General features: G+C 38.5%; 1 protein-coding gene across 1 annotated transcript in view; it reads left to right on the top strand.

The window, feature by feature from the left end:
• The window catches only part of LOC102891905 (cytochrome P450 2C19), a 30,530-nt gene that overhangs the window by 10,126 nt on the left and 7,318 nt on the right, over window positions 1–13,086 (top strand). The window contains exons 5-8 of the mRNA XM_006925935.3: window positions 548–708; window positions 1,914–2,090; window positions 9,297–9,438; window positions 12,057–12,244. Of these exons, the coding sequence (XP_006925997.1) occupies window positions 548–708; window positions 1,914–2,090; window positions 9,297–9,438; window positions 12,057–12,244 (668 nt within the window). The remainder of the gene's footprint in view (window positions 1–547; window positions 709–1,913; window positions 2,091–9,296; window positions 9,439–12,056; window positions 12,245–13,086) is intronic.

The following is a 13,086-nucleotide window of genomic DNA, read 5'->3' as shown; positions in this document are numbered from 1 at the left end:
TCCTGCTGTTTTACACTTATTCCTTCAAATATATGAATTTACCCACAATCTCTCTGTATTTAACTTCTCATCTGCTGCTTTTACCCATGATTCTTCCAAGTATTTATTATACGGAACACATTTTGAGATCCCTAGCTATCCTTCTCTATATCAGCACTTCATTTTTTACAGGCTTTGCAGACAGATAATATTCAGCACTGATAAGTTTCATTATGAAAGAATGTAAAAACGTCCTCTTTAAATGTTTTCTTCTTTTTTTTCCCCTCCAAATTAACAGGCACCTTGGGTGGAAAGAGTACAAATAATGGTATTGGATATGAATTGAATATATATTTTTAGAAAATCATTATATAACTAGTGTGGTTCAAATACCTGCTCCAGTTAGGGTATAAGTGATTTGTTGATTTTATGCATGTTGGATACTTTGATGTTAAGGGAATTTTTAGGAAAGATTTGCTTTAAAGTTTCTAAAATTACTTTTACCCATTATTTCATAAACAAATGTATACATTTTCATGGTGTTTTAAAATTGTTTCTGATCCTTTAGCATCACCCTGTGATCCCACTTTTATCCTGGGCTGTGCTCTCTGCAATGTGATCTGCTCCATTATTTTCCAGAAACGTTTTGATTATAAAGACCAGACTTTTCTTAACTTAATGGAAAGACTGAATGAAATAACAAAGATTCTAAGCTCTCCATGGGTACAGGTAAGGCCAAGATCGTTTCTTCCTGAGAACTACTTTATGTCCTTTTCTCCAAGAAATCCTAAACGCTGTGTGCACAGAGCTGTGAAGTGAATGTATGAGCATCACGTTCCTTCCCAGAGCTTACTACCACGAAGTGCTCATCTGGGAAAGATGGCTGATCTCTTAATGATTGGCTCGAAAAGACATGCCAAGAATTCAATCACATTGATCCTGTCCAGTCGTTTTTCCACTAAATTCTAAAGCTCCGTTTTCTGTAAAGTACTTTAGTAACTTTCCAAAAGTATACCTAGAGTGCTAATGGACTTCTAAATTCTTCTGGAAAGGCTTCATTACTCACAAAACTTGTCATCCAGTCAACACTTAGAGACTTCTTTGGCACATTAGTTGGCAGTACTACAAGAATGTAGGAAGGAAGAGAATATCTCCTTCAAGAAGGGAGACTATGTGGGACCACAGATGCTCCTAGGGAACACTAACTAGGGTAGGAGTGTTAGATGATTCAGGTGGCATCCTAGCTAACAAGGTGAGTATTTTGAGGATGACAAAATGATCGGTTACTGCGGTGTACAAACCATAAACAAAAATCACGATTTTGGCTGTGCTGAGCTGACATGTTCTGTACTCTGCCTAAAAGGTAATGATGTGATCTTAGAGAAGTCACTTACCTGCTCTGGTGCCCAGTTGCTTTACATATAAAATGTTGAGTTATGTTTCATAGTATCTTCAGGACCCTCCCAGTTCTGAAAAACTCATTCAATGTCTGGGCAACTAGATAGGACTAGAAAAAGCAATGTTAGCTTTGTGCTCTATATCAGATGGCCCAACTTCCTTCACCTCTGCTGTCTCCTACAAAATGTGAATTATAGTATTATGTGCCACATCATATTTCAAGATTATAGGGAAGAACTGATGTAAAAATGAACAAATTGGTGAAAAGATGGTTTTCTATTATAAACATGATGTCTGAGTATAGGACATGATTATCATCTGTGCTCCCCTCGTCAGAATTTTCTCCCTCAAATATACTTATCAGTGTAGAAAGTATGTGTTTGTAAAATAAAAATTCCACTCAACACAGAGACCATTATTTATGAATATTTGTTAATATTTACAGTATAGTTTCTCGTCAGGGCTTGGCATATGGTATATGTCTTCATTAAGTTTTTTTTTTTTTTTACCTAATAAAATACCGTTTTCTCTTCTAGCTCTGCAATGCTTTCCCTGTTCTCCTTCATTATTTCCCAGGGAGGCATAGGAAAGCCTTGGAAAATCAGCTTTATTTAAAAACTTATGTTATAGAGCAAGCGAGGGAACATCAAGCATCCTTGGACATTAACAATCCTCGAGACTTTCTCGATTGTTTCCTCATCAAAATGGAGCAGGTAAAACGTTAACAAGAGCTCAATTACTTGATTGCTTGTGGATATTGTGGCTTATTGACAGAAGTGCCAGTGGTTTCCATTATTCCTCTGTTTAGCACTCACTCCTTCCAAGTCTGAGTACTCAGCACCACCATAGTTGAGAGGTCATCAAACTGGATTACAGAGATTGCTTCGCCCAGGGTATTGCCTGAAACTCCACCTCCTACAACACATGGTTTCACTCAACTCACAGCCAGTTGTGTCCTCAGGGAATCTTGTGCTCTTTGCTGAGCAGAGTCTACACTTACCTGGGTGGCAGCGTGGTTTTTTGAGGGAACTATAAGCACAGCATTTGTGGATTGCTTGCTGAATCTTAAGAGGTGGCCCCACAGGGGCACAGGCTGGGGCTAATTGACCTGCAGCTGAACCCTTCTCAGGACTGTGCCACTGGACACTTACTACACTGTCATGCTAATAAGACCGGGAAACTTAGGAGCTTTGCTTAGTACATGGAAACAGACACAGAAATGCAGCCAAAATGGGAAGATAAAGAGGGTGAAACCATATGAGGTTACAGAACAGAGTTCCAAATACTGGTTATAAAGATGCTCCATGAACTTAGGGGAAGTGTCGATGAATTCAGTGAGAGAACTTTAACGAAGAGATAAAAAACAGGAAAATGGAAGTGGAAATTATAAAAGGGAACCAGTCAGAAATGAAGAACACATGATCTGAGATGAAGAGTATATTAGGTGGAGCAAACACAGTGGATAAATCAGAGGACCAAGCCACTGATATAGAAGATGGAGGAGCCAAGGACACTCCATCAGAATGGGAAGCAAAAAGAAGCCAAGACTATAATAATAATTTAAGGTGCTTATAGGACACAATTAAATGTAAAAATATTTGTGTCATAGTGTTACTTGAAGGAAAATAAGACGTTGAAGAGCTATTTGAAGAAATAATGAGGGGAAAATTTTTAACCCGATGAAGAAAATAAACATACAATCCCAGGAAGCTCAGAGAGTCCCCAAAAATGTGAACCCAAAGAGGGCCACACCAAGACACATCAGAATTAAAATGCCAAAGGTTAAATGCCAGGAGAGAATCTTAAAAGCAGTAAGAGAAAAGCAGTTAGTTACCTACAGGGGAACGCCCATGAGATTGGCAGCTGATTTCTCAAAAGAAACAGTTCAGGACAGAAGGGCTTGGCACAAAAGGTCAATGTGATAAAAACCCAGGATCTACAACCAAGAAAACTTTAACCAGCAAAGCTATCATTTACAGTTGAAGGACAGATAAAGAGCTTCCCAGACAAAAATGAGCTAAAGGAATTTATCAACACCAAGCTTGTCCAACACAGGAAATGTTGGAGGGAATTCATTAAGAAGAAAAAAATGTGGGCATGTAATCAGATACATTTGGAGTGAGAGATGTCCCCAGATCTCGCCCCTTGAAACAACAATAACTGAACATCTAACCCTCAACAATAAACACTCAAACTGCATACCAGCACGTGTGAGCATGGGACTTCCGAATAAGAGCTACTACAGATCAGAACTCCGGAAGATGACCAGAATGCTGGGAGTAACTAAGAAACTTCCTCTTGCAGCTCGAGTTCTCTGCAGGTGAAGGAGAAGGGGAGAAGGTGTGGCTGGTACCCTGAACAGCCCTCCCTGGGAGAGCCGTGAGCTCCACGAGGCCAGAGGCAGTGTCCAGGCATTAGGGCAAAAGCAGAGAAGTGGGAATATTTGAAGTGGGGACAGAAGAGAAACAATGCAGCTGCGGTTGCAAAATCCATGGCTGAGCTCAGACCCCATCCCCTGACCTAGAGGGCCCCTCCTCCCATACCTTCCAAGACTGGACACCACGGAGCCCGAGTGGAATCTGAACAAACGATACTGAATCTGTCACTAACACTGATAGAGATTGAGAGTGAGAGTAGGAAGCATGATTGGATATCTATAAGAAAAAAAAAGACATTATTCAGAGTTTATATGAAGCAGGGATCCAAGAGGGTTAGATGCCACCTAATGGAAACCAAAAGAAAAATGCCTTCTTTGCAATGGGCTAAAGAGACATTTATATAATAAATCTTTCTGGGAAAAAAAGCAGAATACACTTCCATTAATGCCCAGGCGAAGAAATAATCCATTAAACACCATAAACATTCAAGATAACAAAGCATCTCAGAAAGAAAGAGAAAAATCTCCAGAAAATAAGCTTACAGACATAGAAATATGAGACTTGTATGACAGAGAATTCAGGAAGGAACTTCTGAAAATTCAGTGAGTTCCAAAACAAGGCATATCAACAATTTCAGGAATTGAAAAAACAACTAGATATGCAGATCAAGAAGATTGAAACCCTCCAAAAGAACAAACTAGATCATCTGGAGATAAAGAACACACTGCAAGAGATGAAAAATGAAATAGCAAGCTTGGAAAATAGAGTCAAATGGAGTAAAGAATCAGTGCTATCGAATACAGCAATCTAGAAATAAATCAGAAGGAAGAACAGAGAAACCAAAGAATGAAAAATAATGAAAGAGAAATACAAGAACTAGCTGAGACCATCAGGAGAGGAAATGTAAAAATAATGCGCATTTTCGAAGGGGAGGCAAAGGAGCAGGGATTAGAAACCATTTTCAGACAAATAGTTGATGAGAATTTCCCAAATCTAAGGAATGAACTGGAGCTTGGAATTCAAGAAGTCAACAGAACACCCAATTATCTCAACTCAAAAAAGGCCTTCTCCAAGACATATTGTACTAAAATTATCAAAAATCAATGACAAAGAAAGAATTTTCAGGGTCGCCAGGGAAAAGAAGACGGTAACCTACAGAGGAAAACCCATTAGATTATCGTCGAACTTCTAAGCACAAACCTTACAAGCCAGAAAGGAGTGGTATCAAATATTCAAACTATTAAACAAAAGGAACTATCAGCCTAGAATAATGTATCCAGCTAAGCTCTCATTTAGATATGAAGGAGAAATAAAGACCTGTCCAGACATACAAAAATTGAGGGAGTTCTCCACTAAGAGGCCTGCACTACAGGAAATACTGAAAGAGATTAGCTCACGTAAAACAAAATGTCAACAAAATACATAACTAGGAGCAAGGCAGCTAGTAGGCAGACAGAAGCACAGGAGTGCAACTCTTACTAAGAACATGGCATTATAAGCTTAAACAATATGAAGAGAATTGCTATAGCAAGATAGTAATGAAGGTTCAGCATACATAGGGATAAAGTGAGACAACAATGACAAAAAGGGGAGGATTCAAAGATCCAAATTCGCAAAGGGTACTGGAGATGAGGCATGTGCAGAAGAAAATGGATGACTGTATATATATAAAACTATCTTTTACATATTCGTAATGGTAACCATATGCCAAAGATTCAGAACTGAAGTATATACCATAAAACAAAAAGAGCCAGAGGGAGAGACCACAAAACCCAATTGAGAATAAAGAAAACAGAAACACAAGGACAAGGAAGCAATGGAAACACCGAGCTGCCAGAAAGCAGAAGATAAAATGGCTATAAGAAGACTTCATATTTCAATAATTACCCTAAATGTAAATGGAGTGAACTCACCAATAAAAAGGCACAGAGTTGCAGATTGGATCAAAAAACAAAACCCAACCATATGCTGCCTCCAGGAGACATCTCAGTTCCAAAGGCAAATATAGGGTCAAAGCGAAAGGGTGGAAAAGGATATTTCAAGCAAATGGCATTGAGAGAAAAGTGGGAGTAGTGGTACTAATATCAGACGAAATACACTTCAAAATATAAAAGGTAAAGAAAGATACCGAGGGACACTTCATAATGATAAAGGGAATCATGCACCAAGAAGACATAACAGGTATTCATATCTATGTTCCCCAAAATATATAAAGCAATTAATTATTAACTAACAGAAGTGAAGAGAGAAACAGACCAAAACACTATCGTAGTAGGGGACCTAAATACCCCACTGTCGGATATGGACAGATCATCCAAACAGAAGATCAATAAGGAAATAACATCCTTAAATGACACATTAGACCAACTGGGCATAACTGACATTTACAGAGCCTTTCCTCCCCAAACAGCTGCTTATACATTCTTCTCTGGTGCACATGGAACATTCTCAAGAATCGACCACATACTGGGACACAGAGATAGCCTCAACAAATAGAAGAGGGTTGAAATCATACCAACCATATTCTCTGATCATAATGCTTTGAAGCTGGAGATCAACTGTAAAAAGAAATCAGAAAGAATCACAAATACATGGAGATTAAGAAGAAAAAATGTATCAAAAACACGAATAAAGAATGGTAACAACTACAATCCTGTCAACAAGTACCTCGATGGAAAGGAATTAACTGCTCCCAAAAAAAGACAGATTGGGTGGAATGGATAAGGAAAAAAGCCCCCTACATATGCTGCCTACGAGAGACTCACTTGGGATTGATGGACACACCGAGACTAATAGAAAGGGGATGGAAAGTTATTGCCTTGATAGACCTAGAGGGTATGGTGCTCAATGAAATAAGTCAGATAGAGAAAGACAAATATCGCATGACTTCACATACATGTGGAATCTAAAGAACAAAATAAACAGCAATGGAAATAAACTCATAGATACTGAGATTATTTTGAGGGCTACTAGATGGGAAGGGAGGTTGGAGGGACAATGAAAAAGGACAAAGGGATTAAGAGGTTCAAATGAATAGTCCCAAAATAGACATGGAGATATAAATTGTAGCAAAAGGAAAATAGTTAATAATGTTGTAATAAATACGTAAGGAGGAAAAGGGGTACTAGATTTAGTGGGGTGATCACTTTGTGAGTTATATAGATCTCTGATCACTAGGCTGTACAACTGAAACTGGTATATTTTTGTATGCCAACTATAATTGAGGAAAAACCTCATTAAATTGTACAATGTAAATACAAGCAACTAATTGTCCATTATATTTCAATAAGGCCGGAGGGTGGGGGAGAACCCTTAACTGAGTGTAAAATAAAATCAATTGGCGAAGGTATGGAGTTGGAAGTTGGTGTCTGTAAGCACGACTCCTGCACCATTTGTTGAAAAGACTACTTTTTCCCACGTGAATTACCTTGACACCCTCGTCGAAAATCACTTGACTGCAAGTGTGAGGGCGTATTTCTTTGATCTCAATTCTTTGTCAGTAACGTATATGTCGGTCTTTATGCCGGTAGCACACCACAGGGCCGTCTTAATTACCAGCATTTTGTAAGTTTTGAAGTCAAGCGGCGTGAGTCCTCCAAGACTGTTTTTGATTTTCAAGATTGTATTGGCTATTTTAGGAACCTTGAATTTCCATATGATTTTAAGGATAAACTGGTCAGTTTCTGCAAAGCAGACAGTGAGGATTGCATTAGATGTCTGGATCAATTCATGGAGTAATGCCAATTTAAAAATTGAGATGAAATTAATATACCATACATTTATCACTTTAAAGTATATAATTTAGTGGAATTTAGTGCATTCACACTACTGTGCAACCACTCGCTCTCTCTAACTTCAAAACTTTTCTGTCACTGTGCTAACACATACCACATCCATTAAATGCTCACCGCTCATTCTTCCTACCCCATCGTGTGGTAACGTGTAAAAAGCTCTATGTCTCTATGTACTGGCCTATTATGGAAGTATCAGATAAAGGAGCCATAGCATTATGACTTTCTGTTTCTGGCTTCTTTCACATAGCATGATATTTTGGAGGCTCATCTAAGTTGTACTATATATCAATGTTTTGTTATGATTTATGGCTGAATAATATTCTGCTTTATGTATGTTCCATGATTTGATTATCCATTATTCGTTGAGACATTTGTGTCATGTCTACCTTTGGCAGTTATAAATAGTGCTGCTATAAACATTGTGTACAAGTTTCTTTATGGACATGTTTCTTTTTTGATGGGTATATTCCTACGAGGGAACTTGATGAGACATATGGTAATTTTATGTCTACTATTTGAGGAACAGCCAGACTTTTCCAGAGTGACTGCAACATTTACATTCCCACCAGAAATGCACAAAGGTTCCTCTTTGCCCACATGGTTGAAAAATAATTGACATGTAAAAATTGTGTATGTTTAAAGTGTACGTACTGTTGAATTGTACACCAAAATCTTACTGGATTTTGTTAACCAATGTCACCATGATAGATAGATAGATAGATAGATAGATAGATAGATAGATAAAGTATACAGCATGTTTTTTTTCTACATGTATACTGGAGGTGATGCTCAGCAGTTGGGCAAGGCTGCTACTTCCTTCCCTGCCAGTGAGAGCTACAGAGTGCCCTCTGTCTGAGGCTTCCGAAGATTCCCAGATAGCCAGGGCTTTGAACTTTTCTCCCTGCCTGGGTGGGCCATGCGCTGTGATCAGCAGCTGCCTGGTGTGTAGTCCATTCTTATCCACAGAGAATATATTCCAAGGCCCCCAGTGGATGTCTGAAACTACAGATAGTACTGAACCTTATATATACCATTTTTCCTATACCTTCATACTTATGATAAATTGTAATTTATAAATTAGGCACATTAAGAGATTAAGAACAATTATTAATAGGAAAATAGGACAATTATAACATCTTTCACGATTAGGCCCAAATTTACCTATTCCCACTAATTAAGATTGTATATGTCTACAAATAAAAGAAAACCTATTAAAAATGGCTTTAACAAATAGTGGGTTTATTTAGCTCATGTAAAAGGAGCCTTGTGATGTGTCAGTTTAGGGAGAGTACAGAGGCCCTGAAGATTCAGAGAGTCAAATACTTTCCTTTTTTTTTTCATGCATATTTAGTATATGGGCCTCATACTTCATGATTAAATCTCTTGACCCAGAATGGTGTCCACTCTACCTTCTCCTTCACATCTTTCTTTTAAGTAAAGAGGAAGAAAGAGAGGAAGTGGCTCCAATAGGTTTCTGCTTATATCTCACTGGCAAAAACACTACTGCATGGCTACCTCATGCAAAGAGGCGGATGAATGTAATTTCAAGCAAGTGAGGGATAAGGCAATAGGAAATGATGTTTCAGTCAACTAACTTATAGTTTCTTACCATAGTACATAGTACTTTTTTCTAAAATTGTACCTTACAGGTTGTGTGTTGACTTACCCTTATAATAATGAGTTATTTTGTACTAATTGTAATTCTGGCAAATTAATTTGTCAAATAATTTCATCAAATTTTTCCTAGGAAAAGGACAATCCACATTTGGACTTTACTTTCGAAAACTTGGCATTCACTGTATATGATATCTTTATAGCTGGGTCAGAGACCACAAGCAGCACCCTGAGACATGCTGTCCTCCTGCTGCTGAAGCACCCAGAGGTCACAGGTATGCTTAACAGGGCGGGCGGGCTGAATTTCAGAAAAGATGCTGAGGAGACACTGCTAGTGAATTCCATCTTGTTTCTCTTAGTGAAGCTTCATTATCGAAATTTTTGTTTGACCTGCTTAATTTTCCAAATGTAAAGAAGGGTTAATAATGGGACATCTTTAGGTAATACAGGCTGATACCTGAGAGGAGTGAAGAGACTGTGGGAAGTAGCAAAAGAAAAAAGGGAGAACAGTGTCTCTGTTTTGCGGGAGGATATCTGTGTCAGGCACAGCTGGCATGTACTGGCCTGGGACTGGATATTGCTTTTATTACAAAATGCGACTCACTTTGAACAGCAGTTGCATTTTCCAGACATATCTCCTCATTCTGAACATGCAGGGTTCTAACGGAAACTCCCTTATTGAAGCATAAGTGGAAACCCTAGAGTTAGCGAGGCTGCTTGAGATAATTTCCAAGTCTACGAAATGTTACAAAAACTAAATTCACAACCAAATTCTAGATATTCGGGCTTAAGGTGTTGCATAAAGGAATTTTGTTGTTTCAGGTGTCTGTTTACCCAAAGTTGTTGTTTGTCACAATGAGAATTTCCGGGAAAGGTGTCAATAATTTTATCTTTTATAAAGTGCTTAATGTCAGAAATTTCCCTTTAGAGAGTTACAGTTGTTCATCGGAGCTTGGAATTATACATCATGTATGTCAGCATCCCACTAATGTCTTACACATAAGAATTCCCCTTTTAAAGCCGGATAGGAGGAGGTCAGGGCACAGCGGACAAATCTTCAAAAATTTCTGAAACAAACAGAGATGATTGGGGGGAGGGATGAACTCAGCAGAGAGGAAGAAATTGTAAACTCAGTGTCAGAAGAGGAAGTTACATGTTGAGGAAAAGTTCTTTGTGCTCATACATCCCTATAAGTTTTTGAGTTTAGAACTATCAAATACAAAGAAGGTAAACAGAGAAACAGGCTGAAAAAAGGGAGCTCTCCCTGCTCAGATCCCTTTGACAACTCCTTTTTATCAGCTAACTTTTTTCCCCCACAGGAAGAGGGAGGTTTACTCTCTAGAGAATTTGAACCTAAGAGGCCCCACCCTCAGGGACACTAGGCAGTGACAGGGAACGAGTGAGCTGTAGGGCTGAAACGAAAGGCGAAGTAGGCATCTATTTTTCGAATTCAGAATCTCTTAGTTCCTTTCTCTGTCCGGCTTCCTGAAACTCAGCAGCCAGATACAGGAAACTCCAGAGAGTTAACAGCTCTGGAGGAAAGACTCTGCCTTTTGCCAGGTAGATAGGATATTCTCTTGACGTTTATATGAGATGAATGAAATAAAAACATCCACCCTCAGACACAAGGTCACGGGATTTCAGAACACCAGGATTAAAAAGAAAATCGCAAAGACTTTAGGAGAGCTATGTCATGCCATGTACAAGGGTTAGAATTCAGAACGCCATCAGACTTCTCAAGAGCGGCATTCCCATTGTGTGTCAATGAAAAGAGTGTTTGTTGACAAAAATTGTACCCCCTCTTTTCCCTTTCTCATCCAAATGTCTGAAGTCATGTCAGAACAAGTCATGGGCTCGAGGAATCTGGGAGCTTTCTGGAGAATGAAAGTGTAGGGGTGGTTGCTAGATACCAGGACTAGGAAATATCCACTACCAGGTGACTGACTAGGTGGATAAGGCAGGTGTGAGGGGAGGCACCGGGAATGAAAGAGAAGTGATTGGTTACCAGAGGTCTCCTAACTATAGGGAAGTTATTCTTAGGAGGTTCAAATGTCTACTTCAGTATTTGGAAACATTTCTAAATGAAACTGTAGCAAATTATGAATTGAATGAAAGAGACATGGTTCAGCCCAAGAAAAAACAAAAATGAAACGTGATCATCGTTGTCCTACCAGGGAGCATTGTTTACGCAGTCAGAATGACGTTAACATGAATATTCTAAGAGCCAGAAGTTGGGACCCAACTATATTGGGGAAAAGGGCATTATGGGAATTGTTTGTCTGAGTATATTCTGTGTAAGGAAGATATGGGGAAATAAATTCTCACCTACCATACCAGTAAATCAGATATTGTCTACAATTAGGTAACTAAGAATTAGAAACAGAGTCATTGTTTAGCAATAGATCATAAAATGCCAAAGAATCTACTAGAAGTTTCAAAGTAGTAACATTGGAAAGTTGGAAGATAAAGAGAATACCATTGCAAATTGCATACACACAGTACACAAGTACACAATACACATATATTATAATTTAATTTTTCAACAAACATATTATGTCGATATAAAATTAACATTTAACTCTTTTGTGAAGGCCTGTAATTTCTTGACAACGAAGTTCTGTTTATTTTTTGAAACATTCCATCAGTTCTCTTTGTATTATCATGTATGCTGATATTCAGGTGCGTGTTGATGTATCTTAAGCATAACTTGTAGCAGTTATCTTTACCTATTATGGCGATTATTTCCCTGTGTCTAGGTGTATTTCTGGGCATATACTTGATGTTTATAATGATGTTGGGATACGTTCATAGTGCTCCATGCATCCCTGAATTGGTATGTAAATGTGGAGTGTGTTTTTCCATTTTTCCGTCACTGTTACTTGTGCCTTCTCAGCTAAAGTCCAGGAAGAGATTGACCGCGTGATTGGCAGACACCGGAGCCCCTGCATGCAGGACAGGAGCCACATGCCCTACACGGATGCTGTGGTTCACGAGATCCAGCGATACATCGACCTCCTCCCCATCAATCTGCCTCACGCAGTGACCTGCGATGTGAACTTCAGAAACTACCTCATCCCCAAGGTAACATTTGCTTCTCTATACTGACCTCAGTGGTCTGGAAGTTCCCATTTTCATGGCATTGGTCCAATTCCTTCTGAAGAAAATATGAGACAAGGACAAAAATCATATGCGTGGCAGTTTGATGGACTGTGTTGTTTTCAATTTAGACTATAAAGATTTATAATCTTTCCATTAAAGAATATGGTAAAGGCTCCCAGGCTTTTTTATAATTTTCTCAGTAATGTTCTTGCCCCAGGGCTTTTGCTTGTGAATCTTTTGTTTATTTTTTACTAGGTACATATTATTTTAGTTTTGAATTTTTTAAAATCCCTTTTCCATGTTTTTACTGTGGTACATGCAAATATAATTGATTTTACCATTTTAGTGACTCCTATGTAGCAAACTTTTCAAATTTAAAATTATGCTAATAAGTAAAGGATCTAAATACCCCCACTATCAGATATAGACCGATCATCCAAACAGAAAATCAATAAGAAAATAACATCCTTAACTGACACATTAGACCACCTGGGCATAATCGACATTTACAGAGCCTTCCATCCCAAAGCAGTTGCTTATACATTCTACTCTACTGCACATGGAACATTCTCAAGAATCGACCACATCCTGGGACACAGAGAGAGCCTCAACAAATAGAAGAGGGTTGAAATCATACCAACCATATTCTCTGATCATAATGCTTTGAAACTAGAGATCAACTGCAGAAAGAAAGCAGGAAGATCCACAAATACATGGAGATTAAACAACATGCAAAAACTGGGTCAGAGAAGAAATAAAAAGAGAGATCAAGAGATACATGGAAAACAAATGATAATGATAGTACAACATATCAAAACTTGTGG

This window comes from Pteropus alecto, unplaced genomic scaffold, assembly GCF_000325575.1.
Source record: "Pteropus alecto unplaced genomic scaffold, ASM32557v1 scaffold88, whole genome shotgun sequence".
NCBI classification, from domain to species: domain Eukaryota; kingdom Metazoa; phylum Chordata; class Mammalia; order Chiroptera; family Pteropodidae; genus Pteropus; species Pteropus alecto.
This window is presented reverse-complemented; position numbering and strand designations above follow the sequence as displayed.